At 40.6% G+C, this 27,934-nt stretch overlaps 2 protein-coding genes across 8 annotated transcripts in view; one reads left to right on the forward strand and one right to left on the reverse strand.

Annotated features, from left to right (window-relative positions):
- Nucleotides 1-159: 159 nt before the first annotated feature.
- ANKRD40 (ankyrin repeat domain 40) lies at nucleotides 160-9,620 on the reverse strand. Of its 3 annotated transcripts, XM_068413539.1 has the most exons (6): nucleotides 9,388-9,620; nucleotides 6,478-6,626; nucleotides 4,989-5,462; nucleotides 3,928-4,109; nucleotides 2,569-2,622; nucleotides 160-1,271 (listed from the first exon to the last, which is right to left on the reverse strand). In XM_068413539.1, the coding sequence occupies exons 1-6, from the start codon at nucleotides 9,564-9,566 to the stop codon at nucleotides 1,164-1,166; spliced, it is 1,146 nt and encodes a 381-aa protein (XP_068269640.1). In that variant the 5' UTR covers nucleotides 9,567-9,620; the 3' UTR covers nucleotides 160-1,163. The 3 variants fall into 3 exon arrangements, with proteins under 3 accessions (XP_068269640.1, XP_068269643.1, XP_068269641.1); XM_068413542.1 differs by lacking the exon at nucleotides 2,569-2,622 and having other exon boundaries at nucleotides 9,388-9,619; XM_068413540.1 differs by having other exon boundaries at nucleotides 1,188-2,622; nucleotides 9,388-9,619.
- A 1,809-nt stretch (nucleotides 9,621-11,429) lies between these two features.
- LUC7L3 (LUC7 like 3 pre-mRNA splicing factor) overlaps nucleotides 11,430-27,934 on the forward strand; it is a 20,251-nt gene continuing 3,746 nt past the window's right edge. For 3 of the 5 annotated variants that reach the window (XM_068413529.1, XM_068413530.1, XM_068413527.1), the window contains exons 1-9: nucleotides 11,430-11,642; nucleotides 18,295-18,361; nucleotides 19,562-19,601; nucleotides 19,835-19,979; nucleotides 21,279-21,353; nucleotides 21,442-21,546; nucleotides 22,631-22,792; nucleotides 23,512-23,795; nucleotides 24,339-24,499. In XM_068413529.1, coding sequence (XP_068269630.1) covers nucleotides 11,544-11,642; nucleotides 18,295-18,361; nucleotides 19,562-19,601; nucleotides 19,835-19,979; nucleotides 21,279-21,353; nucleotides 21,442-21,546; nucleotides 22,631-22,792; nucleotides 23,512-23,795; nucleotides 24,339-24,499 — 1,138 coding nt within the window. In that variant the 5' untranslated portion in view covers nucleotides 11,430-11,543. Of the gene's footprint in view, nucleotides 11,643-18,294; nucleotides 18,362-19,561; nucleotides 19,602-19,834; nucleotides 19,980-21,278; nucleotides 21,354-21,441; nucleotides 21,547-22,630; nucleotides 22,793-23,511; nucleotides 23,796-24,338; nucleotides 24,500-27,895 lie in introns of all 5 variants that reach the window. The other 2 variants (XR_011049321.1, XM_068413531.1) reach the window with 2 other exon arrangements.

Here is a 27,934-nt window from a genome sequence, read left to right on the forward strand (position 1 = left end):
CTCCTCAGATAAAGGGAGTACTGCGTGTAAACAAGATTTGCTGCTAGAATCTGATAGAAGGTCTTTTGCTTGAGTTGTTCACTTCTTCCACCAAGCACTCCAGAAACCTACCCAGCTAGAAAAAGTTCCTGTTTTTCCATAAGTAAAGTTCAGAAAAACTTTGAGAAGACAAAAATAATCATTTATTAATTCTTACAAATGATACTTCTTAAATAGAAATAAGAACCTGCAGCCAAGCATTCGACATTAACATTTCATATAGCAGAGCACAAAGTAATGAATTATTTATCATGCACAGTAATGTAATGATTATACACCGATCAGATTGTTAGGAGTGTTAATAGCATCTTCTGTGTATAAACTGCTTAAGGTATAAAAATATTCCTCTGAATGCATAGATAGCGATCAGCATCTGTGCAAGATAACCAGTGTAACAACAAAGGCATCCACCGAACAGCCGAGCTTTTCTCCAGCAGGTCTGACTGGTTAAGCCTGGTACCTTCATGGATTTAGCTGGCGTTTAGACAGCCGATGCCTAAACCGTCTGTGTGCCAGGGAGAATGCCACAGGCCAAGTGTGATACGAGGAACAACCATTTTATTATTCCATTCTACATAAGTTAATATACCACCAGCAATTTGGTATAAACAATAGATATTGCTGATGACTCAGGCTACGTTTGATCTCCAGCACTTCACAGAAGAGGATATTTTGTTGTGACAAAATGTTCTATGGTTAGCCTTAGGAGAGCGAGCTTCAGCCTAGTTCATTGGCACACAGGGAATTTGGGTGTTTGCAGGGATGTGTGCTTCCAGGGGAACACTGGACAGCCGACTACATGGCAGAGTGGGAGAGGGCTCCCTCTTGTGTACTCAGCCCCTCCTGCTGAAGCTGCTTCCCCCTGCACAAAGTGCTATTCACTGGATGAGGAGAGAGCATGGGTAAATTTGGGTACCAGTTCCTCTTGTATGAGCTGCGATACAGGTGAGTGCCCTGACTGCAGGGGAAGAATGAACTTCTTCACCTGCCACAGCCTCTGAGAAAGGTGACAAGGTTGTGGTGGATACCTACACTCACCTGGAGCTGTAAGAGCTTACGATGCAGTTCTCACCTTAGCATTTCCCCCAGCTAGTTTGGGTGGCTCCCTGCTCAGCGTGCGACCCCTACAAATCCTGTTTACAGGTCCGCATACAAGGCACAGCTAACTCGGGCTGGAAATTCTTAGACAAGACGACAGTAAAATGCTTTGGCTGCTGTAGTTTCCAAAGAAACTGGGGGGGAAGACAAAGAAACAGTGGGAAATTCAGTCCAGTTTGGTATGTCCTGTTTGCCTGTCATATTTCATACGTTAGGCCGTTCATCTAATGCATACTACATGCTTTTACAGTTAGGCTACCAGAACAGAACTCCTCCTCAAATGACTTCTAGATGACTTCTAAATACTAAAATCCTAAAAAATTACATAAAATCCAGCTCTTAGATACTTTTCAATTTATTTATTCCAGAATTTCATACTAAAGTAGTCTAATTCTGAATTTTTAGTAACAGGAAAATTGATATTTTTCAGTAAACAACACGGGTAAACACAAGTCATTGGGGAAAAACCAGAAAATACATTGCATAGGAACATCAAGATTTAGTATCAGCTCAGAAAACCCTGGGCATTTCACTAGTTTCTTCTTACACAGGCAACTTTGCATCTTGAAACGTCAATCTTTCTCAGGAATGTAGAGGTAAAATGAAAATAAAATTACAATTTTTGTGCTTTTAAAAGGTGAAATTAAAGCAGGATTGGATAAATGTGTTTTCAGTACAGTAACAAAAATAGTATTTTAAATTGCATGTGTCAATACTGTATATTGACAGGCAACAATAAAAGGGATTTTGGTTGAGAGCATATTTCTGATTTGGATAATTACTATCACTTTTTGTTTTCAACCTGAGAAACAGGGAAAAGTGTAAACAGGGATTAAGAAATCACAGGTAATAAGTCACTTGATAGTATTTAAACTAGACATGGTTTTGTGCTTCTTCCACAGATTTAAACCCTTCTGGTTTTTCCCTTCTAAATAAGGTATGACTTAAAATACATGATCTAAAAAGTGAGCATTAATGGTAACAAAGGGTTTCATGGCAGGTTCTTTAGCTGGAGTACCTCTGCTATTAATTAGTGGAACAGTTTAAGGTAGGTAAGCCTTTCCCTGAGAGCTGCTAACTCTACAGTATTTCAAGATTTTTGTAAGGAAAAAAAAAGTGTTGCATTAACAGCTAGTTCTACCCATACTTCCTTTGCGTTAAGCTACTTTTGTATCAGACTTATTACTTTTAGATTAACTACAGGCTTTAACTGTGCATAACAACTTTAGTTTATTTCAAGGTTAACAAAATAGATTTTTTTTTTCACATCATTAGCCCTTACAGATACTGTATATCAAACATAATCTTAAGAGATACAAATCTTTTGTTTTATTCTTCAAACAATTAATATGTCAGTTCTGATGCCTTCTTGTTATAACCACTCTGTTCAGAAATCGCTGGGACTCTGAAAAGTAAGTTTTTGTCGCTTACTGTTAGAACAAGCTCCAGTTCTTGGAAATCCTGTAGCCTTGCAACATCTTTGTCCTTTAAATAAATGCAGTAAGTTGTTAGGTCATAAACTATCTGTTCAGTTTTGCAGAGGTAAGTTAAAATAACAGGCTCGTACTAACACAAGGTATGTATTTATCCATAAATATGACCATTCTTTACTGTAATGTGGAAAGCAGACCTCCTGTTGCATCTTGTATCTATTCTGGGATCCTATTCAGCTACTCACTGAAGTCTGTTTTTAGAAGGAATGCAATACTGATGGTGCGTGCCAGTGATGAGTGGAATTACGCTTGTAACAATCTACTGCTTGCTACTCCCAGCTCCTCTTTTTTTCCCCTCTGGTAATTCTCAGAAGCTCGGGAACTGATTCTTGCCTCTACCCAAGAGGGTCCTGCACACAGCTTCCTCTGGAGCTGCCCACCAACCCCGTTGTAGAGCTGGCTTAGGCAGGGTCTTCAGAGAGCACTGGAAGACAACCTCCTCCAGTACAGACTCGAGCTCTGATCCCCTCTACAGCACTACTCTGCTGATAAACAGCATTAAATAGAATTAGTTTTGTATCGCCTCAAGGAACAGCAAGTGTCCTGCAGTCCTACCCAGAGAGGCTGAAGTCATTAGGGCTGGAAATAAAAACAGTTCTTTCAACAATAATCTAACTTGGCAAGTGACAGAATAGCTTGTGTCTTTTTTTTTTTTCCCCACTTCTTGACTAACAAAGAATAAATCATCTTATAGTCAGTGAAGATGCAGTACAGTGAAGCCTATTAATCTAGTACTAACCAGATTAGCTCCGTGACTGATGCCAACAATGCTCTAGAGGGATTTGAGAGTGAAAGAAAGGTCAACGGTGAGTCAGGAAAACAGGGCAGCAGGTCTGTTTGCTGCACAGGGAAATGTCACTGAGGTGACAGGACAGTTACATTCAGAGACCTGCACTCCGAGACACCTTTGTCTTGAAAGGACTGCACCCAGTCCGTACTGAACGAGCAGAACTCAGCTGAGTGCTGCAGCCTTTCAAATGCTGATGGCAGGTCACAGTCGTGTAGTCGTATTGCACTGAATTTAACAATATAGTAGAGAAATCAGATATTAATTGGGCTCAAGACCAAATGTTTATGAAAGGAAATGATCAAGAAGCTTGAGAACCTTTTTTATAAAAAAAAAAAAAACACAAACTACTACTGAGTGCTGGAAGTTGAAGGGAGAATTTTGTGGGTTTGTTTTTTTTTTTCTTTGCAACATGGGCCTATGCAGGTGACCCAACAAATTATTCCTTTTCAATGGTAACCTAAAAATCTTTTTTATAAGTTACTGCGCTTCAAAATGTAGAGTTCTTACCTTTCTTAACATTGTATTTGGTAATTTTCTGATCTTCTGGACGTGCTCAGGGTTAACACCCAGCTCACGGCAACTCACTCGGAGCAGTTCCTTATAGGTCAGTTCTTGTCTGTCCAGTTCAATTTCAATGAAGTCATTTTCTCTAAGATTAGGGTTTTGTATTCTAACTTTAAGCACCAGTTCTATTGGAAATAAAAAAGTACATTAGTAGGCAAATGTATAAAGGAATTAGCACAGAGATATGTTTTCCAACTTCCAAATATTTCTATATTCTATTAACCTTGTTTGTATCATTTGTAACAATGCAAGAGTCCTCAGAAAGTAAACAACTGCACTTGTATGACCACGATTTTCATTAGACTGACTTTCATCAGCTTATATAAAAAAAATCATCACAAAGCTAATACAGCGTATATGCACATATGAACCTTTGTGTGAATACTCATCTTACTGGATTTAAGCTAATCTAAAAGTAGAAGATTATACTGGTTATCAATTTCCTGAGCAATTCAAGATTGCTTTTCTTGTTTTCTGATTCTTTTGGTCATCAGTTAACTTCTCCTTGCTAATTCATGGCATCAGAACACCTTTTATTTCAAGAACGAAATTCTGAACTGAAACTGAACTTCCAGATTTCCCTCTTTGGGCAGGCAGTATTACCTGCAGGAACAGCAGATCACACCACAGTGCACCTCAAGACTCAGGTCTGCCGATTCAGCCATGTGAGGTTCTCTCTTGAGCTCACTGGCTGTGTACTTACATTCCTTATTTGAAGCTTGGAGTATGCTATTTAGAGAATTAGATTAACCTGGCATCTGTCTGCTTTTATAGCATTTGAGACAAATAGCAAATGTTTTCATCAATATTTTAATAACAGTTCCAGCAGAAACAGGATATCTGCCTCTTTAATTGCCTTCAAATGTTTCCTGAATGCCTACGCATGGGAACCTGAAAATCCCTACAAGTGCTGTGAATACATGTAACCCTGATTAGTCTGTTTTCACTGACCAAGATGATGACAGAAGTTCTAAGACAAAGTGAGAAGAGACGTTTACTGTTACCTTGCATATTAAGTGGAAAGGCTCCTGTGAAGAAAACGGGCTGAAATGTTGGCACAGGCCCCATCCAGGAGCCGTTCTCTTGCTGAAGTACGGACTGATTTGATCCAGCTGGCGAAGGGGGACTTCTGCTCCAAGACACAGGCCCCTGGTAGACTGGACCCCTCTGAAGGAGCGGCTTTGAGCGTGGCGGTGCAGCACACGCTCTGGGCAGCGATGGCACGCCTCCGTTCTCAGCCACCCGGGGAGCCGCGTGCCCGTACTGTAAAGGTGCACGTGTGCAAGTCTCCACATCAGGTAAGGAAGAAGAATCAGTATCTTGTGATTCTATGTGTGAGATATTCCCATTCATGGAGGGATCTGGAATACTGTCACTCATGGAGTTATAAACATAAGGGAAAGGTGGGTTAGCCAGATAATTAGGGATGATTGGCAGATCTGAATCTTTCTTTAAGTCTGGAAGTTCATCATCTTCCGCTGTAAAACAAACAAAACAACATTCTCCAAGACTGATTTGAGGGGAAAAAAGGAAGTATTGCTATTGCACTGTGGGGTTTCTTTTTTTTTTTTTTTTTTTCTCTGGGGAGGGAGTAGAGTGTTAAAAGCGCCACAGGATAAAAGACAAGAAGCACTATGCCTTTTTTCTACAGTAAACAGAACCGTGCTCAGGTGTTGCAATACAGTAAACACAAAAGCAGAGTCTGATTCCAGTAGCTCTGGGGGTGTTATTTCCTTCTAAATACTGCAATACTTCTGGTTTGGTTTGATTTGTTTAATCCGTAGCTAGTGCATTGTAACATGGTCTTCAGGGGTATAATCCTATCGTCCTCAGAATGTATAAGACAATGAAAAACAACGGGATAAAGGGAAAAGAACATGCAGTACTGGGAGAGCTGAACCAGTTCAACAGCTGGGAGGCAATAATGAAAAACAGACAAGGGAACACAAACAGGAGGAAAGAGGTTGTTAATCGACCACATTTCAAACTACTTATCACCTCTAGCAGCAAAGCCTACTCTGCTCCAACAGTCACAAAACACGATAAAAATGCTCTGCCAGTGTCCTTTAAGGAGCTGTTTCTCTGGGCTGCTAATCTGTTTATTCAACACAGTGTCTAAGCTCCATAGAATATCAGGAAAATTAGGTGTTGCTCATATAAGGGCTTCATACAGATTTGAGAGATCTTCTGTTGCCCTTTTGAAAATAGGAAGCTGCATCTATCTGTCACTGGTTTAACCACGGCATTTTTCAAAATACAGGTTCTAATTTTTCAGTGTTTATAAAACACTCGCTGGATATGGAATTTGTTGGTAATCCTCTTTTCTTAAACTTTGATTTCTTACCAAGTAAACACTCTAGACATGAAGTCACAGTTTTTACTAAAACCCAAACGCACTATCTTCACAGGCAAAATAAAAGATTGGAATATACATGCTTTAAAAGCTTTTTACTACAGTCTTTGCCGATCATATCGCCTAGCCAATAGGTTTACCTCCCAACATCTTCCTTATCTCTCTCTTCGACGTTAGTTGGGCCGGCCGTTCTCCTTTCTTGGTGAGGATCTCCTTGTCAGCACCGGCGTGCAGCAGGTAAGCCACCACGGGAGCATGGTTCCGTTTACATGCCCAGTGCAAACAAGTCCTGCAGATGGGAAATGTGAACAGTGTTTGAAATCCCAAATTACAGCAGATTAATTTCCACTCATTCTTGCTGCCTAGGAGAAGAATAAGACCTAATGCACGTCCAACATAAAAAAGGGTTTAACTGCAATCTCCCTTGGAAATTTACCCTGGTTTTGGAGCCTGCAGTGACACCTGCTGATGTAGTTTTCCCTTGCTCTAATACTCTTCATACCAAGTTACCATAGTAGTATTTTTAAAGTTCAAGATCTTTTCCATGTGTCATTTATTAGGCTACTAACTTCTCTGGAAAAATAAATATAAAAAGGCTTGTGTATGCTATTTTAATCTTTGCAAGAGTAAGTCATACTTAAAATACTTGTGTATATGTGAGCTAATAGGGATACTTCCCCAGGATGCTATTTTTACTCTTTAATTAATGCTGTCAGCACAATGACTTGCACTTTTTGGAAAGTAAATTAAGTTTAAAATATTGTCAGCATAGTGTGTAAGCACAGTTCTTCGCCCAGTTGCTGTTCACTGCACCAGCAATTCCCAAGCTTTGATCCACAGACAATGAGTTTTCTGCACAAAACTAATCGCTTTTCTACCTTTTAAAAATTATTATTTGCAATTGCTGACCTAGAGAGACATAGTAAAGAAACATCCTAAAAGCCGAGTTTATTTAGTGCTTTGTATTAGGGACTCAGTAGACTCACACATTATAACTCGCTGGACAGCCTGACCATTCTCCCCTATCCCAGGTTCTAGCGATGTTTGGCCTTTCTCTGGCTTCTGTATTTTAATTCTCTAGCACCAGCTTAAGGAAACTCTGGAAAAATACTTAACAATACTTAACTTAAAAGCACTTAACCCTTCTCCAAGTTTGTTTGTTGTTTTTTAAGAATTAAATAAAATAAAGCAGAGATAAATAACAAACTTATAAGGGAAAAATGTTTCAGTTTAAAACCCAGCTCCAAAAGGCTTTTTCCACTTTGTTTTTACAAGGTAACTTGCAAAACCTTGTTCATTGTTATATATTCTGACTTCAATAAACCTGTCTTGCCAGAAACACTCAATTCTACAATTTCTTCTTACTAAAATTAACGCATCTTGATGGCAGAAAGTATCTCTGAATTAAAGGTAATGGGACTAGTCACTGCTGCAAAAGGTTATGTAGAATTAGATCTAACTGAAGAGACGTGAATGTAAGCGTATGTATACATATTATTTTTCTTCATAGACTATGCTATTAAGGGTGCTAGCAATATCACCTCAGAAACACAGATTTTGTAGCAATATTGTAAAATCCTCTATTCTCTCTCCAAGGTTGGGCTCTGCACTTCAGCGAGAAAGTGCCATTTTTAAATGTGATAAAATAATTTTGTTAGCAGAGTATTCCTGAATTTTTAACACCAAAGATCCCACAGAATTTGAGACAAGCTCCGTGACACTCAGACCAGGTTTGTTTAGTTTTTCTGTGCAGTGTTTTCTGGACTTCTCACAAATACCTCCTTGTGAAACGGTGGGAATAGCCTGCATGAATTCAGAAGCAGCGCACTGCCAAGGTATAAACTAGTTTGGACCAAAGTGGCGGGTAAAAGCGCAGACAGTGTGGCTGTGTTTGCTTTGAGTGCAAAACCTGCAGGTTTAGTTTCTAGAGAAGGTACGTCAGCCTCAATAGCATTGGCCTCGTTTGGGGATCCGTCCTGACCAGTTCACGTGGTCGCATGCAGAGACCATGGACCTGACACGCATCCACATGTAAGTACTCAGCACCTCTTAGCATCAGACATACTGAGAAGCTCACTGGAGAAATTTAAATTTTACAAGCCAACTTAAATAACAGCAAAAATCCATTTATTGCCATAGTTTAAAACGACCAGACAATTATTTTTTTAAATTATTATATTTTATGACAGATTTCTTGGTGCCAGTTTTAGATACAAACTCATTTTGATGACAAGCAGCTGTTTATCTTACTAAGATAATTCAGTGTCTTATGAATCAGTTATCTTAAATTTTCATGTTCTAATTTTAATCATCACAATTCGAACCTCAAGTTGCAAGTGTCCCACGCTTCTCAAAACTGCTGATCGAGCGTTCATCTTTAAAAGTCTAGCTCCTTTCCTAATTTTATTCTTCCTATTTTTAATTAAAACTTCAAGCACACTACAGCACAGTAAACACAGGCTGAACTGAACTTACGGAAAACAGTCTCCAAAAATGCTTTTTACAAGGGCAAGTAGTGACAGGATGAGGGGGAACGGTTTTAAACTCTAAGAGGGGAGATTGAGATTAGATATTAGGAAGAAATTCTTTCCTGTGAGGGTGGTGAGACCCTGGCCCAGGTTGCCCAGAGAAGCTGTGGCTGCCCCCTCCCTGGCAGTGTTCAAGGCCAGGTTCGATGGGGCTTGGAGTAACCTGGTCTGGTGGAAAGTGTCCCTGCCCGTGGCAGGGGCGTTGGAACTGGATGATCTTTAAGGTCCCTTCCAACCCAAACCAGTCTGTGATTCTATAGCATAGTGACCCGGAGAAGCAGCAAACAAGCGGGAGGCGGGATGGGGACATGTGTTTGTACCAGCAGTTATCAGCTCCATCACCATTTTCTCCTCTTTGGAACAGAGGTACCTACACGGAGGAGTACTTGGCAGCGGATCGACCTTTTAATTTCATTCTGAATTCGAACCGGTTTCTGTTTCCCGTGAAGGAGCGAACCCACGGCAGCGTTAGCTCCGCAGCACCTGCGGAGCCAGCCCTGCGCCGGCCGGGGGGAGCCTTACCAGCCGTTCACTTCGTTCTGGGAGTTGAGGCTGACCCCCAGCTCCACCAGCCTCTGCACCTCCGCCGCGTCCCCCAGCGCCGCCGCCTCCCGCAGCCGCTCCTGCCGCTCCCGCTCGCCGGCCGGCGCCGCCATCCCGCCGCAGCCCCCGGCCGCCCCCAGCCCGGGCCGAGCTCTCATGCCCCGCACACCGCCCGGCCCCGCGGACCCACCGGCGGGCACAGCGCGGCCCCCGCCGCTCCCCGCGGCACAGCGGCGCCCGGTGTCACCCCCGCAGCGCTCCGGGCCGCGCTCCGCCGGGGGACTCTATTACCGGTGACCACCGCGGCCCAGGCATCGCGTTCCGGCTCACAGCCGTGCTGGCGAGTCTCGTCTGCTCTGCCCGGGCGACCCACCGGCCACTGGCCCTTCGGGGGCACCCCTGAAGGCACCGGGTATTATTTGGTAGACATATAATTGCATAATGCACAGCGTCTCCTGCTCTGCTATTTGTTCTTGCAGGCTCCAGAATCACGCAATTGTCCTGCCCAGGAAATTCTCATCATCTTTGAGCATTCTCAGTGAAATCAATTAATGCCTAAAAAAAATATATATATCGACATCTGCCTGCAAATCAACTTAAAAGAGTACAGGTAATTCCTGTAATTTGCATTATTTGCTTTGAAAAGCTGGTTTTGGTCATTTTGGATTTGTCCTAAACCAAGTTACGGGAGAGAGAAGAGCTGGTAAAAATTTCACAACTATAAAATAACAAAATATTCATTTCAAACTCCAGCCAGAGGGCAAGCCATTTCTATTCCAGCCTGCTCCGTGCGACCATGCTGGGGAAATCTGCAGTAGTTAGGCCCCGATGTACCTGTTTGCTTCCTTGATGCAATTGGAGCAACATAAAGCAGCTGAAATACAGCCCAGCTCTGCCCCCATCTTCTAAAGCAAACACCCGCCTCCCATCCCACCCCCAAACCCCACACTGTAGGATATCAAGACTGAAAATTCATACAACTTGTGTTCCACTGATTTCAGTTTCACTCTTCCAAGAGTTCCAGCGGGTTGTTAAATCATTACAAAATTGCAAAGCTTGAAAGAACTTCCTAGTGCCTTACAGCACTGCGGAATGGAAGTTTTCTTTCCCGAAAGGAAACTTCGCTGGTAATTCTGGCGTTTGCAGGAAGCCCTCGGTGATTCCGGGCAAGGCTGCTATGAGTCCTGTGGGTTTTATACGATCAGCACAAACACAGACTTCAAGCTCTTCAAAAAAATATAATTTAATTAAAATTTTAATTAATCTCATGCACTTAGGATGTTCAAAATGATTTTGAGCAATTGGGAAATAGCTGAAAATTGGTATGTGAAATTCAGTAAAGATGAGGTACAAAGTCACATCTAGAAAGGAAAAAAAACACCCGACATAATGAGCAGAAACTGGTTCCAAGATCAAACAGTAAGATACAGTTTAGATCGGAGGGACTTTCTTCCCCCCCACATGTTTGTAGAGTACCTAATGGACTACCCACTCCTGGAGGCACTCAGGCGGTCGGTAACTTTTGGTGCCTTTGACCCTGCCATGGAGCAGCGGGGACCACGACAACCCTCGAGCTGCCGCCCAGGCCCGTGTCCTCTGCCTCCAGCCGCAAACAGTATCGCAAAGCCCAGCGCCGTGACACTCCATGGGGCAGCACACCGGCCTGCGCCGCACCAGGCGCCCCTCGCACCCAGCCACGCACCGCTGCGGTGTTGCTCTGTGACGGTACTTCCCGGTGGCGGTGCCGAGGAGGCACCTCCTCGCCCGTCGGGCCGTACACACGACGACACCCCCAAGGCCGGGCGGCGGGAAGGGGCCCAGCCCCGTCTCCGTTTTTCCCCGCCGCCACCTCTAACCGGGAGCCGTCCCGCTCCCCACAGGGACGCGGCCGCAGCAGTCCGCGGGAGGGGGGTGAGGAGCGCGGAGGCCGCCCCCACGCGAGGCCGCCGGCGGCCCGGCCCGCGCCCCGCCAGGCCCCGGAGGCGGTGAGGCGGCGCGCGGTGCATTGTGGGCAGGGCGAGCAGCCGCGCCGCCATTTTGTCTCTGTCACTCGCAGCGGCGGCGCGGTCGGTTGGGGAGGCGAGGCGGCGGCGGAGCCGGTGTTTGGTGAGGGGGGATTCGGCCAGGAGGACACGATGATATCGGCCGCCCAGCTCCTAGATGAGCTTATGGGCCGGGACAGAAACCTGGCCCCGGATGAGAAGCGCAGCAACGTGCGGTGGGACCATGAGAGCGTGAGTGAAGCGGAGCCGCCTCTCCCGTCCCTCCCTCCTTCCCATCCCCCTCGCAGGGCCGGGGTTTTGTCGTAGCGACAAGGGCCGCGGGCCTACAGCTTCTCCCAGCCCGGGGGCAGCAGCGGGGCGGGGGGAAGGGATGAGGTGCCGGCCATGGGGGGGTTCCCTGGGCTTTGGCGGCGGTGCGGAGGCCGAGGCCGCGGGGCGGGGTAGGCCCGGGCCGTTGCGCGGGAATCTCGCTGAGCCTTGAGACGGGGAGGAGGAGGCCGCCATAGCAGGGCCGTGTGAGAGGGGTTGTGCTGTTGTTTGGGCTGATGGGAGGAGAGAGGCCTTGTGTTTGGGTTTCAGCGCATGGGGGAGAGGTGGTGGCGGCTGTGGCGTGTTCTCCACCGAGTGTCGGTAAACGGGAATGGGGGTTTCTGAGAGGCCTGTTGGTGGCTGAGATCTCCCGTGGGGAAAAAGAAAAATAATGTGTTGGGGGCGGGGGAGGATAGGGGAATTCTGCTTTTCTGGGTAGAAGCCTGCTGGCTTGCACGAAGGGAGATGAGACAGATGTTTGTACTTTGGAAGACAAATGTCTCTGGATCTCTTCCTGTGGTATTGGGGAAGGAAACAGAAGGGTACGGACATACTGACTTAACTGTCTAGAGGTTGTAGCCCAAGGAAGAACCATCAGACCTTTGAAATTAGGCCTTTTGCTAAGAAAATCTTGATTCCTTCCGTACAGTCAAAGCAGTTCCGCAGCTCCTGGAGGGGGCTCACCTAAACAGTACTATTGTTTAGTAGTACTTATGTATTTTTGGTTAATATGGTGATTCACTAATTTTCTGCAATAAATAACTCAAACAAGACTTCTAAAATTATTATTGTTGTTATTATTTTGGAATGAGGTTTCTCCTCGGGTATGGTTGAGCTTTAATGAACAATGACTTTTAGTGACATCCATCGTAGTTGTATTGTAAGTTATTTCCGAAAAAATCAATGGTAGTTACAAAGTTCCTAAAGCTGCTTCTTTGGGAGAGATAAACACTGCTGAAATACATTTTTTTTTTTCCTCCTTCATGATACATTTTTTGAGTTACGCTATATGTTAAAAGTAAGTGTCACAGTAATGGTAGTTTATTTATTACCTGTGTGATGGGAATTTCTGTGGTTTAAGCTGCGAAAAGCATTTAGCTCCTCCCCCTCCTAGCATTTTCTTGAGATGTTAAATTGGAAGGATGGAGAAATGCTTGCTTTTGGCTGTTCTAAACTGCATCTTAATCACAGAGGTGGGAATTTCACACTTTCAAAGGATAGTTATGTAATTTTAAGGATGGATAATACATGTTTTAATTTGTCTTGGAATGCATGAGATAAGTATCTGTCTTGCCTTAGATTTTGCAAGTGCAAGGAACTCACCCCTCCACCCCCCGAAAAATGCTGCTATATAGGTAAGCTGTGCACGTCAGGAGGAGTTCAGGAAGTTTTCATGACCTTCTTAACGTCTTTCGTAGACTTCTCTTACTAACCAAATATCATTACTCAATTAGGTATTCAGTTACATATTTTCTTTTGATTCTGAACTCAAAATAAGAAGGAGTTGTTCAGATTTGGAAATATGAAGCAAACTACTTGAGCCATAGTGGTCCAGGTAGAATAGATGAGGAGATTGTTTCGGTTTCTTTCTTAAGGTGAGAAAGACTTTTTCTTGGGGTTGTTTTTTTTTTTTGCCTCATTCTCTTTAATCAAGTTCAGATAACTCTTCATTTTCAAATCAGCAAATTTATCAATTTTGGGCTGAAGAGGTTGACTATAACCATAGGAATCTCTCTCTAAGCTGTTGTTCGGTTTTGTTGTTTCAGAAACGGGGCCTTGTCTCTTCGTCCCATTCCTCCTTTGACGATTTAGAAAGTGGAGAGCTGTCCTGTGTCTAAGGCCAGTGGGAAATTTACAGGCTTAGGGTTGAGCCTTCAGTCTTGCAGGAACTGCTGCTGTTTGCTCTGCTCCTGCTTTTATTTATGAAGTTTATAGGACCATAATTAAATGCAGCCTCTCTGAAAGGAACGTTTTCATAGATTCCTATAGTCAACTGATTGGTTCATGAAAAAAAATTACTGCTGTTAAAACATGTGTTTCAGTTTGATTTCCTGCATCACCTAAAGATTAAATTTGCAATGCTGACATGTTTTAAAAGACAGGAAATGCAGATAAGCTTCAAATAGTAACATTAATTCATCTGCTTGACTGCTGTTTTGCTTTTCAGATGAAATACATATGCTAATGTCATTTCTTGTAAAATTAGACATATATCAACATGTAGGCTTTTCAATGTAAGCATGTTGTACTCATACCAAAGCTTAGGATTTTGTGACGTGTTTCATCAGTTTTAGGTGTGGAAGGTTATCAAAACAAGCTCATCTGTTTGCTTTATCATTGTAAATTGCATCTAGGTGGATATCAAAAACTATACAGAAGATGCAATGAAATACAAGATAGGAGTAGGTTGTTCTGAAGGTGTGGAAGCAGAGTGTGTGATAGCTGAGCATTTATTTGCAGTTCTAATGAAACATGTTGATCATGTATTGTAAAGCCTTTTTGTAGAGCTTGAGTTCTTACTTTAAAACTTTGACTTGATTAAAGCCTTTCATCTTAAAAAGTTGAAACCCCAGTTGCTGTATACATCAGTATTGCAGCATGTCCTTAGATGATCAATTCTAGTTTTGGCATAAAGGCTTTCTGGTTTGTATGCAGGAGGAAATAATTAGTATCGTATATTTTAGTTTTTCTACTTACTGTCATATCAGTAGACAAAGTATATTTCTGGATCAGTAACTTTATTGATTCATGCGTCCTTGCATTAATATGCCACCTATACAAAACAAGTTCATGTGGAAACAGTGATTGCATGAGAGTTCTGAGGCTGTTCTGTAGCACAAGAAAGCCTAGCATTGAGTACCCATGCTTCGTGTAAGGCTTTGAGATTGTGATGGTTCCTTCAAGGCAAATTCAGTGTTTTACAGAAAGTGCGGAGGGGTGGAGAGCTGTTATGGACAAATGACTGAGCAATTAGCTCTGATAGGACTGCGGTTTCTCAAAACGTAGGTTCTGTATTTAAAATATGATTTGATGGTAGTAGCTATTTATGATGTGTTACACTTTTATTTTTTTAATGCCAAAGACCTAAATTGGTTTCCATCTAGATAGAATCTCAGAACTTAATCCCTTGGGATGGCGGGAGGAGGATTTAAGTGCTGCTTGTTTTGGAAGAATGTTAGAAATGGAAGGTTATCTCTAAGAGTGGGGTTCAGGAGAAGGGCTTGTGTGTGTTTGGTTTTGGGTGGGTGGGCGTTGCTCGTAAAATGTTTGATGCGTGTAAACTTCAATGGTTTCAAAGAACTCATCTGTATGAAGGAATGTTCTAGTTTTCTGTGTAAGCCACAACCTGCTGGATTTTATTCTCAGCCTTTTTACTAGAATTTTTCTGCCTAAATGAATTTGCTTACATAATTATTACAGTTGTACCGATACTTCTCCATCAGTAAATAATTTCCTGCAGAAGAGGAACATGTTAATGTAGAAGTATTAATGCTATAGAGCTGTCAATAGTTTATATAGGAAAGCTTTGAACTGGTTCACAGACTCTGGAAGAGCTAGCCTTCCTTGCTGTCAGCTTTGAGGTGAAGGATGGACTTTCCCACCGCCAAGAGATTTCAAGGGTTAGTGAATTTGGAGGTGAAGAAGTGGAAAGTTCCCAGTGTCTGTCTGTTTGTTCTAGTGTCTTATCGAAATGTGAGACCCTAAGGGCTTTGAGACACAGGCTGATCTGCTGCAGTAGTTTGACAGTAACGTTCCTCTCTTTTACACTTTCTTGGTAGTGGAGTCATCAGAATAATTTGGCAAGAAAGGAATAAGTGCTTGTTACCTGCATAGGTAAATACCCCTGCTGAACTGCCTGTTGCTCTGTTTCTGCAAATATGGAACGTATTTCCATATTACTTCTGACTTGTGCTAAGTGCAGCAGTCTGATAACCATGGATGAGTAATGCTGTTTGAAGCATGTCACCTCTGTTTCAGTCCGTTAATGGCTCTGTGATGCTTCAGCCATTTCTTGGCCCTTTGTATTCTTACTCATCATTGATTACCTGAGACCAACCCTAAGTACAGCTGACTGGCATCTACAGCCTGTCAAAGCAGATGTACCACACGGTGAAGCTGAGACAGAATGATACCTTTCAAGATTCTGTAAGATTTTGACAAGTAATGGTTTTCTGTTGAAGCAAAATCAGTTGAAGAGCATAATGAAATAGGTATGAGAGAGGGAGAAAATTGCTGCAGACCCACTAGTCTGAACCACTCTAATGTGAGTATTTTTCTGCAGGCTGCTTCTTAGGAGACAGTGTCAAGTAATTCACTAGGTACCATAGCATCCAGAGCTACTTAGGAGAAAATTACTGCAGCTTTTCAGTGTATGTGTGTGTTTGTTTTGTTTTGTTTTTTGTTTTTGTTGTGTTTGGTTTTTTTTTAAATATATATAAATAATTAATACAATGTGTGACACAAGTTGAAGCTGCATATTTTAGTATTGGCTACTGCAACTTCTGGCTGTAACCATCAGCTCATAAGAAGAGGCTTTTCCTGGTAGTGCTGCTTCATAAAATATTTTTAATTATTTCTAGTGTTGGTTTGTTTCTTTATTTCCTTCATCATGCTTCTGCCTCTAATAACTTTTCCTTTGCTCCTTTTGTTGCTACTTGTTTCAAAACTGTTACAGGCCAGTTTGCATAATTTGGAGCTGATAGATGATGTTCTACAACTCTTTTTACAGCCTAATATGGTCAGATCATTATTGTGGTCTTTGTGTCTTAGGAAATTGTCTAATCCATCCCTGAAATTTTTTTGGGGAAGTGCCTTTTCACTGACCCTAATACTTGGATGTGAGGATGAGAACATGGAGGAGAAAGAGAATGTAGAGAGAAATTATATTTCTGTTGACTAGTACAGCAGTTCATCCCAGAAACTGCTCCCTTGAAATAACTTGATGTTAAAACAAGGGATATTGCAGCTTTCAGAGAAGAGAGCACATTCTGAAACCAAATTTTGCCCAGTAACTTTCTCCTTGCTTTCTGAGAAGAAAAAAATTTGTGATTTTTGTGTGGTGTTTTCTTAACTATTCTTGATAACTTGCTTCAGATAGGTGCCACAGTGTCCTCCTAACCTGGATCGTGGGAGAAGTATTCAAATTATATAATAAAAAGGATTTTGTTTGCTTGTTTTTCATGTCCACAGCTTGTTAGTTTAAAGCTTGATTGTTTTTCTGTGTAATCTGTAAAGTAGTTAGTACAGTTTTAACTTCCGTAGTCTGATTTGCAGTCTGGCAGTTAACATGGAAAAATAAATCAGGCTGATCTAATTTGATAGACTGGTGTCACAGGCATTTCAGTGAGGTGTTGGTGTGGGGTAGGTTTTGGGTATTTCTTCTCATCCCCATTTGTTAAAATACTTCAGAATGTATCTCAGGAAATAATATGTTGCAAATCTTTGTCCACAGTATATGTGGGAGTATTAGAACTAGGTTGTAATATGTAGTAGCAATTATTAGATTTGCCAAATATGAGAAACTGGTGTAACATAAAAGAGATGTTAGAAGAATGTCCAGGCTAGTTTTGGGTTGGCACTTAAGCTAGTTAATGGCAATCACGTCTAGGGGAAGGGTCTGTTGAAGAACTAATTATTTAAAATTGCTTATGAAGGTAGGGGTGAAAGTGTTTCTGATTTTATTTTTTGGCTGTTCTGATGGATAGACAGGAGATATTTCTGTGTTACGAACTTCAAGAACTGACCAAATTGACTAGCTAAGCCTGTGCTTATGGGTGAGGGTGAATAATCTTTTTAACAAAAGCTGGTTTTATCCCATCATATGTTAAGTATTTACTGGCTAGGCTATCGGGTTGTTTTTTTCCTGGCTTCCTGGTGGTATTTTTCTGTTACCAAAAAGAACCTGACTTGGTAATGTAAAAATAGGCTGTGTAGAAACAAAACAAACTCTTTTTAGTTGGCAGGAAACCAGCTTAAAATGAATGTCTTCTCTGTCTGCCTTAAGAGGTATACAGTGTCTCTTTGCATATCATTCTTAAAGTGGGGATTTTTAAAAGCATTGGAATGGGGAAGCTTTTGGATCGTTATCGTATGTGTTCTTAAGTCCTTTAATTGACATCAGGATCCTTGCGGCAGTACCTTACGTTTGAATGCTCATGGTGCTTCCACGGCAGACATTCTCACCCCTTGTAGGCTTTCATGGTTAAGGAGTTTCACAGTAACTTTTTAAATAGTCCAGTCTGATTTAATTCCTTTAGAAATAGCAAATACTGTATTGTATTTACAAATACATGACACTTTCCTGTAATCTTAAATATTTAGCAGTAAAATGAAGAAATACCATTATTGCAATGGAAGGTAAGATTTTTGGTGTTTTGTTTTTAAGGTGCACCTTGTAGCACTTACTGCTACGAGTAACACAAAGATAGAGGGTGTACCTGTGTAAAATTTTTAGAAATTTTGCAGTGTACAAAGGGGATTTTTACATTGTATTTTAGAAAATAGAAGCGATTATTTTCCTCATGAATTAGCAATTTTAGGTAATGATGCCTGCTTCTTTCTTCTCCTCTCTCAGGTTTGTAAATACTACCTTTGTGGCTTTTGCCCAGCTGAATTATTTACAAATACCCGTTCTGATTTAGGTAAGTCTATTAAGCCTTGCAACTTTTATTAACTTACATGTAACTATAATTGAACTTTTGTTTGCAAACTACATTTTTATTGTTTAATGCTCTGTCAAAACACTTTGAAAATAGGCTTTTTTTATTTTTAAAGGATTGCCAGTGATGTAGGATGTTAAGAGTAATATTTATTCCAGATCCTACTTCCTCTAAGTGAAAAAACATTTTTCTTCGTACAGTGTAAGCTAAATTATTGGGTGGGGGGTGGTCTTCTCATCCTGAAGTGCTGGCTTCTGGTTTGGTTTATTCTACCTGGGCAGGGTTTTAACTTATTTTTGTGTGAGTATATATTTTCGAGCTTCTTTACATTAGAGACTCACTTACTGCAATAGTTGTTACTGAAGGACGTCTCTATGTTACTAGTAGCTTTCAAGCAATGGTACGTGGACAATGTGTAGTTTGAAGGCAGTAACTAGGAAAAACAGGCTGCTTGTCTTAGTGTTAATTTCCAAGTTCATTGAAGAGTTTGATAGGCTGGGGAAGGTGGGGATTTTTAATATGGCTAACTTAATGAACTCAGACCACATACCTCCTAATTTTACTCTGAAGGTCAGCATTTTAAGTGGCCTGTTTTTTATTAGAGAACACTGTATGGAGCTTAGAAAGTGCTTGGTGAAATTACCGTTTTTTTTTCCTGTTTGTTTGTTTGTTTGTTTGTTTTTGTTTTAAGTCCCCAAGTGTTCAAGGTATTATTTTGTTTGTGTAGTTCTATCAGTGCAGAACTTGATCTGGAAATTCTATTTTATATGAAGACTTTTATATGTCATTCAGAATCTCCTTTGGTTTTATAATTACTAAACCATATTTGGTTTAGTATGTTTTTTGTTTGTTTGTTTGTTTTAAGTCCCCAAGTGTTCAAGGTATTATTTTGTTTGTGTAGTTCTATCAGTGCAGAACTTGATCTGGAAATTCTATTTTATATGAAGACTTTTATATGTCATTCAGAATCTCCTTTGGTTTTATAATTACTAAACCATATTGGAGTTCTTTTTCTTTAATGTGTCTTTCAAAATCCCAAGCAAAGGAAGCAGAAAGGCAGGCATAAAAGTCGCTGGGAAGTGTTTATAGCTCTGTTCTGTCATGGTGCACAAACAAATGCTGATGGAGTGTGAATGCAGCATTCAAGAATGCAAGCTTAAACTTTTTGTGTGGTCTTTTTAGGTCCTTGTGAAAAAATTCATGATGAAAATCTACGTAAACAGTAAGTATGTTGGTTGATATGTTAATGAAAATAGTCTTTGTAGTATGCTTCAGATTTTTTAAAAGCAGCCAAACTGTGAGAAACTTAATTGCTTTTTGATTTATGTAAACATTTATTTAAATGTATAATATTCTTTTACCTTGAGCAAGAATTTATAACATTGCAGGTTTTGTTATTTATTTTTCATGTACTATGGAGTGATGTGAGCTTTCATTTTTAAAATGTTTTACCAGATACGAGAAGAGCTCTCGTTTTATGAAAGTGGGCTATGAAAGAGACTTCTTACGCTATTTACAAAGCTTACTTGCGGAGGTAGAACGCAGGATTCGAAGAGGCCATGCTCGTTTGGCACTGTCACAGAATCAACAGTCTTCTGGGGTGAGTCTGGAGGAATCATTGAGGCAATTTTTCCTCTAGATAGCATCTTCAGGTTGTGTTCACTTTGTCTCTTCAGGTAAAATATATAGTTTTCCAGAAGATTCCCATTAGATAAGTCTCTTCATCTGTTAGCCAGCAGATTGCATGTAGCCCTAATGGACAAGCCAGGCTGCTCCACAGTCAGCAAGATTCCCGCTCTGTTCTTCCCGTCTCTGTTTCTTTAGAATCGGTGTCTGTTCTCCACCCTGGCATATTAATCCTGTCAATTATTGTCTTTACTCAGTTAACCTCAATTTACCCTCTCTCCCTTAGTTGCATATTCCTCCTTCCCTCCACTGGGAAGCTATATCATGGTGATATTACTGAAGTAGGCAAGGACTGGGTCTTTCAGGAGCTGATGGAGCTAAATCCCCCTGTCAGATGCCACACTTAGGCAGTAGCCTCTTTCTGCTCTGGCACCACCATTGGCAGGCCATGATGGAATTGTGAAAGTTTGACAAAGTAATACTTCTGCGCAGCTTTTCTCAGTTCCAAGCTGCATACTAGACAGCTGCTAATGAAGAGCTTAAATTGATCGGGAGAAGAATTTTACATGTTTACTCCACTTGTTTTTTCTTATTCCCTGATGGATTTGGAGCAGTGACTGTGGCCTGTACTCTGGGAGTTTTGTGCCTGCTAGGGTAGCCTTGCTCCTTTTTGTTGCCCCAATTAATCATTCTGTGCAAAGTCCAGTTGCTGCAGAAGGAGCTGTGGACAGTATCCAGTCAAGAGAGCTTGTTGGCCATGGAGTAGAGCAAAGGTTGTGAGGGAAGCAGATGTAAGTCTATTCCAGCAGCCTACAGAGAAGACACTACTAACAACTACATTTTGGACGAAGTGAGATTCTTTTTGCCTTTATGCTCAGAAATTAAATTTCAGAGCCCATGGAACTTCTAAGTCATACTTGAGTGTCTGCAAAGATACGAAATAGCTGCATGGCAGCTTCAGAGTTTAAATTTAGGACTTTGAATTCAGAGGTCTTACCTTTTATGGGCCAGGGCCTTGTATGTTTTTGTTGATTTAGGAGGAATTTGTGTGACTAGAACTTGCTTCACTCAGCAAGAGTGCAGAAAGCTGTGTTGAGGAGTGTTTAATATTAGACTAGACTATTATTAGTAAGTCTTCATGGGAGAAGAGGCAGGAGGATGTTATTCCTGAAGTATCTCTGGAATATGAGAAGACATACATTAATGTCTCTTAAAGTTATTTTAACTAAAACAAAACCAAAACAAAACAAACCCCTCTTGTATTGTTTGGCAGGGAGGGGGACCTACTGGTAAAAATGAAGAGAAGATTCAGGTGTTAACTGACAAAATCGATGTACTTCTACAACAGGTGAGGTTTTTTTACCCCCTGTAAGAGAGAGCTCTTGCTTTTGTTACTTGATTAAAAATTACAGTTGAATTTTTTTACTGTCCTTTAGATTGAAGAGCTAGGTTCAGAAGGGAAGGTGGAAGAGGCACAAGGCATGATGAAACTCGTTGAACAGTTAAAGGAAGAGAGAGAATTGCTGAGGTCTACAACTTCAGTAAGTAATGTGTTTGTAGTTCTGTCAGACATTTCAAAATTTGGTGCAACAGTACGTTGTTAATAACCTTGTCCTTACACTGAAGGCATGCAAGTTCTGTGCAGAATTTATCAGACAATAACGTGATATTTAAAGATGTTAATGCAGTGTGTTGATTTAGCATGCTACCTTGGGAGTGGGTTGCATGCACACAAATTATGAAATTATTTGCCCAGCAGTCTTGGAGGTGAGCTTGCATCCTAACTCTAGTTCAGGTCTCAGTTAAACTTTGCTGTGTAGCCTCTGCAATATTATTTAACTGAATTACCAGTCTGACTGTGTGACAGAAAGCCCTTGGGTTAGGGCTGTGACTAGAGACTGGCATCTGTCTGAATTTGAGAGCTACAGAAGCCAAAGGTATTGTGTTAAGTAACAAGTTCCTGTCAACAAAAAGGAGCTTATATTTAAACATTGTATTTCAGTGTTTAATAATATGCTCAAATTGTGATTCCTGGTTTATTTTTTTAAAAAGTTCTTAAATGTTGCAGGCAGTAGTGTTTGTGTCCATACTATATGATTCAAGAACACTGCACAGCAATAATCACTTGGATTTATGTTGAAATTCCAGTATATTTCTCCTGTGTCTGTTGAAACAGTGAATTAATTTCACCACCATCCTTTTAAACAGAAGCCCAGTGTTCCTTTTTGTATGTCTTCATGGGATATTCTGGCCTTTTCATTCCTTGAGACGTATTCCAAGGTTATTCTGCAGCTCCAGGCATATCAGTTGATGCCAAAGAAATCATCTTAAGAGAAAACTGATTTTTGTTTTCCTTAATCTGGAGATTGCAGGGAAGCTGCAGATAAGGCTATATACATATTAATCCTTTGCAGTGAGGAGTAAGGTTTGTTTTGTGTGTTTTCTAATGGACTCTTTCCTTGTGGCTTACGTGGAATGGGTGTATGTAGCCTGTTTTTGCCCTGTTTGTTTTCAGCTTTCACTAGAGCCTGGGATTTGACAACAGTAACAGTAAAGTTCTAAACCTCTTTGCTGGCTTCTGGCTAAAACTTCTCTTTTGCTTTATCAAATATTTTTCTTTTGCAGACAATTGAGAGCTTTGCAGCCCAGGAAAAGCAAATGGAAGTTTGTGAAGTTTGTGGAGCCTTTCTAATTGTAGGAGATGCACAGTCCAGAGTAGATGACCACTTGATGGGAAAGCAGCACATGGGTTATGCCAAAATAAAAGCTACTGTAGAAGATTTAAAAGTAAGCATCTGTTCAGTTGCTGAACATAAAAAATTGCTCGGAGGCTTCCTGTGGTAAACAAAAGGCTGTCCAGTGGACTTTCTCAAGTGGGTGAAATACCCCAAAGATCATAGAATCACAGAATAGTTTGGGTTGGAAGGGACCTTTAAAGGCCATATAGTCTAACCCCCCTGCCATGAGCAGGGACATCCTCAACTAGATCAGGTCACTCTGAGCCCCGTCCAACCTGACCTTGAATGTTTCCAGGGATGGGGCACCTACCACCTCTGTGGGCAACCTGTGCCAGTATTTCACCACCCTCATCATAAAAAAACTTCCTTATATCTAGTCTGAATCTACCCTCAAAAGATGGTATATAAAAATTAAATGGAATCCTACACTGCACATTTAGCATTGTGCTTGTGCTGGTATTCTTTGTCATATGTGATTACACGAGATACAAGCAAAGATGTAAATTCAAGTGGGAATTTTTTGTGGTCCTTGTAAAGAACTGTAGTGTGGCCTATGTTCTTGTGAGAATGACAAGCAAAAACGTTCTGCAACACAAAGGATTTCTGTTTCAGGCATTTTAGAAAGTGCTTCTATGTAGGCTGTCCTTTGGAAAAAAAACGTGAAATATTTTAAAAGCTTAAGCTTCTACGTCCTCAGAATGTATAAACTAAGTTATATTGAATGATTTATCTTGAATAATCATTTCTTTCTGTGAACTTTATTTAAAGGAAAAGTTACGGAAAAGAACAGAAGAACCTGACCGCGATGAAAGGTTAAAAAAAGAGAAACTGGAACGAGAAGAGAGGGAGAAGGAGAGGGAACGGGAAAGAGAAGAGCGGGAAAGGAAGAGACGGCGTGAAGAAGAGGAGAAAGAAAAAGAGAGGGCTCGTGATAGAGAGAGACGTAAAAGGAGTCGTTCGCGGAGCAGACATTCAAGCAGAACATCTGACAGAAGATGCAGCCGTTCACGAGACCACAAAAGATCAAGAAGTAGAGAAAGAAGGCGAAGCCGGTATGTGTGTGTGTGTGTGTATTGTCACGTAACTCTCCAAAATGTAAAAATCTTGTGGGGACCTGACCTGTCAGCCTGGGTCACATCACTGATTTGTTAGCTTCCCTGTTCTTATCTCTAAGTGAAGACATACTTTACTGGTTCTAAGGATAAGCAAGTTTTGCTGCATGTTCACTGTCTTCTCTCAGTTTTTGGAACTAGATGACACCGTTTTGGTGGATGCGGTCTTACAAGAGAGCTTTGAGTAGGCAAATGCTCCCAAAGAACAGGATGTTGTTTTTTTTTTTCCTTAAGTTGGTCTTTCATGCATAGTAGTACATGTTTTGAAGCTGTGTGGTTGCATGTTTGAGTAAATGAAGAAGGCAGTGTGAAGCCACGTCTTATGCACTGAGAAATATTTATATACAGTATGCTAAGGCTTGTTTTAAGTATTTGTTTTCTGCAAATAATCCATGTGTTGGGAAGTGCTGCTGGTTTACTGTTTTGTCTTCCGAGTTAGAAAATACCAACTGACACATTTTTGAAATTTCTCCGAATGTTAAGGAGTCGTGACCGAAGAAGAAGCAGAAGTCATGATAGATCAGAAAGAAAACATAGGTCTCGCAGTAGGGACAGGAGACGGTCAAAAAGCCGGGATCGGAAATCCTACAAGCACAGAAGCAAAAGCAGAGAGAGAGAACAAGACAGGAAGTCAAAAGAAAAAGGTATGTTTGTGTGAAGGCTGAGTTTGTATCGAGTTCTGAAACTTAATCTTTCCCTGAAGTCTCAAAAGCTCTTAGTCTTTCAGTGAGTGAGAGTTGTTCTTAGCATCAAATCAGATCTGGTTTTACAAGCTGTGTATGTTGCTGTTAACCAATTTGAAGCATTTTGTTTGTTCCAGTTATTGTTAATGCACGTGCGTGCGTACGTACACCCCAGTGTCCACCTCTTATCTGTTACAGTAGTTGCTAAAAGCTTACCACTTTGTCTGCAAATCAAGTGTGCGAGGATTTTGATGTATTTTAAGACTTGTTTACTGTTTACCTTTAGAAAAACGTAAGCCTGTAATCAGATTTTCATAAGAGTGAATATCTTCTATTCCTACTGTTAGTAGATATTTCTGTAATTAGCCTTTGCTGCTGGTACATGTTTTGTGTGAGATTGGTACGTGGCTTTTCACCTGTACCATCAATTCTCTACACTGTCATGTTTCCCTTATTTTCCTTTAACAGTGCTTTTGATTTTTTTTTTTCCTAATCTATGAATACAGTCCAAGATAAATCTTGCAGAATTTCTGTAATGCTCTAAATTACAATTTCATGCCCTCTCCCCAATCTCCTGCTTCCCCCGCTCTCCTCACCCCTTGTTGTTTTTTTGTTTTTTAAATGAACTGAGATTTGCTTTGTCAGTATTCAGATGAGTCTCAAAGGAATGCTCTATTAGTCCTTGGAATGCTTTTATAGCAGTACATGTCGTGTACAACAGCACTGATGGTGACTGACTGCTTCATCAAAGGCTGGTGTTCAGAAGCTTTACCTTTAAGTAGGATTAAAAAGAGCTACAGAGAGAACACTACAGATTCACATTCTGTGAAAAGATACTAATTCACTGTTATTGCTAAATTTCCCCCTTTGAAAGTCTTTTGAAACTTCTGGAGGAATGTAATACTAACTTCTGCCTTAAACTACTGGCTCTGTTGGGGTGCTGACTAATGTCCAGTCTGAAACAGCCACCCCCCTTCATTATTAGAGCTGACCGTCAGTAATGGACAAAACAATTATGTTTCTAAGGTATTTTTGAGGTTTTCTGGAATGAAAGGTGCTATGTACATGTTTCTGGATCACATAGGCCTGTTTGCCCTACCCTTTTCCATATTTATCCAGCAGATTAATTCCCAAAATGTTGGTATGCTTCCTGTATTTTTCTTGCCTGACTTCCTTGGACAGTTTTAATTTGTCTGGTTTATACTACGGTGCATCTTTAGTATTGATTCTTCTCTCAGTTTGCTTTGCCTTTTATAAGCAAGTGTTTTTTAGCTGCTTGCACATTGGCAGTGGAACAGATGCATAGTGTTTCAACTCAGATTCAGTATTGTAGCCTATATCTGTCCATTTGTTACTTTATTCCTACCTGATATTGTGCCTTTTTTGCCTACTTTATGAACAGATTTCTGGTATTTAGTCAAGAATGTCCTATTCAGTATTTTGTGTGTATCTGTGCATATAAATAACTGTGCTCTTATCTATTCAGATTTGGTCTGTTTTTGAGCTTAATAGCTTTTCAGTTCTTAATCCTACCATAAATAGGGGAGCTAGTGAACTTTCTTCAGCATCTCAATATTTTTAGTTTTAACTTTACTGATTTCCTTCCTGGCCATTTTATTTGCTGCTTGCTACTTTCTTCCTCCAGAAATGAGAACAGTGAGGTGATGCTATGAGCTGTTATGAAAATTCTGCCTGGGAAAGTCAATTACTTTTTTTTGACTATGTAATCATAACATTTGTAGAAACACAAATAGGCCTTAGAGCAAGACTGTAATGCTGAAGAAATTTGTGGTTTTCCTTTCACTGGGAAAATCTCTAATAAAAAAAAAAAAAAAAAAAAAAAAACAAAATGGGAAAAAAAGAAAAAAACCCCAAACCAATAGTTTTTAACAAGCAAACATTGAATTTCTATGCTGAAGCTGTAAACACCATTACATCCTCACGTTTGCAATGTGGCATGGTAGGTAGGTAAATAGATAGCTTTAGAGGTTCATATATTTGAAGTGTGTGGCTGGCTACCTGCTCTGTTTGCACAAAAAGAAGTACTGTAGAAGTTCAGTCTTCACTTCTTACATTTACTGCTCCGTTGGGAATATTGGCTTCAAAATCTAATTGTCTTTATATCCACCATTGATCTGCAATTATAAAAGTAAGCAGCAAAGGCCTGGCCGTAACTACTCATAGTAGTGCCTTTCATCTTGAAATCTCAAACTGCTTTATAAACATGAATCTTAACAGGAAAAAAAGCAAGGCACAGTTGTGTAAGACTTGCCTGCTGTTACACGTTAGATCAGTGCTATACTTTTAACATTCAGAAGTCCTGGCTTCTTGTTCACTAGAATACTGTGGAATACAGTGACTTTTAAGATTGTCAGAAAAAAAGTATATGTAAAAATGGAGACACTTAATTTCTGACTCAAGTTTCAGGAATGGGGGTACATTTGCTGAAGGAGGGAGCCTGCCAGCCATAAACCAGCTGAGCATTAGCTTAATATAAACCAGCAGAACACAACTACTGTTCAAGTAAACTAACTTTAGAGTAGGTGGAATAAATAGGGTTTGTTGTTTTGTTTTGTTTTTTTAAGAAAAGGAGAACATCTGTTCTGCAAGTACCTTCATTTTATGAAGGGTTAATACTGGAACATGCCTCCAGACCACTTTAACTTGGTTCTTTACCTTCGTTAATCTGGATTCATATACTTATATAAAAATAATTATATTTGTGATTGTGTTTTCATGTTAGTGATTAAACCTCAGCAAATACTGTCAGAACACCCAAACTCTCAGCAATACTGGATATTATGTTTGACTGATTTTTTTGCATCCTCTGAACAGTAAAACCATTCACATTGTCTTGGTAAGAATTCTCACAAAATATATCTCAGTTGCTCACATGAACTCAGTCAGAAGAATGTGCATGTGTTGAATCAGGAAGCAAAGTCAATATTATGTGATTGTACCTAATAGATCACAGCTGAAATAACATACACCCTTTCAACAGCGAACTAATTGTATGTGCTTTTAAAGAAAGAAATCTTACTGATTGAAAATACAGTGGAGGAACTTAACCTTGCAGACACTCCGGGAGTTGAAAGAAGTTCAGTTAGTTACTGGACTATTTGTTGAATACGCTTTCTCAGTTCTGCGTGGCAAACTGGAGGTTTGCTATGGTAAACCTATTTTATTATTAAAGTTTTTTAGAAGAGTTTCATCTTTCATACCACAGTTTAATAGTACTTTTTTTTAACCTTAAACAAAATTATCCTTCCTGACCAAATTCAAGAGACAAACAAGACAGAACAAAACCCTGCACACTGCACATCCGTAGGGCTATTAAGATCTACCATATCTACATAGGACAGAAGATAAGATTATTGGACTGACTACTAGTCCTCT

The sequence above is a fragment of the Nyctibius grandis genome, chromosome 15 (assembly GCF_013368605.1).
Source record: "Nyctibius grandis isolate bNycGra1 chromosome 15, bNycGra1.pri, whole genome shotgun sequence".
NCBI lineage: Eukaryota > Metazoa > Chordata > Aves > Nyctibiiformes > Nyctibiidae > Nyctibius > Nyctibius grandis.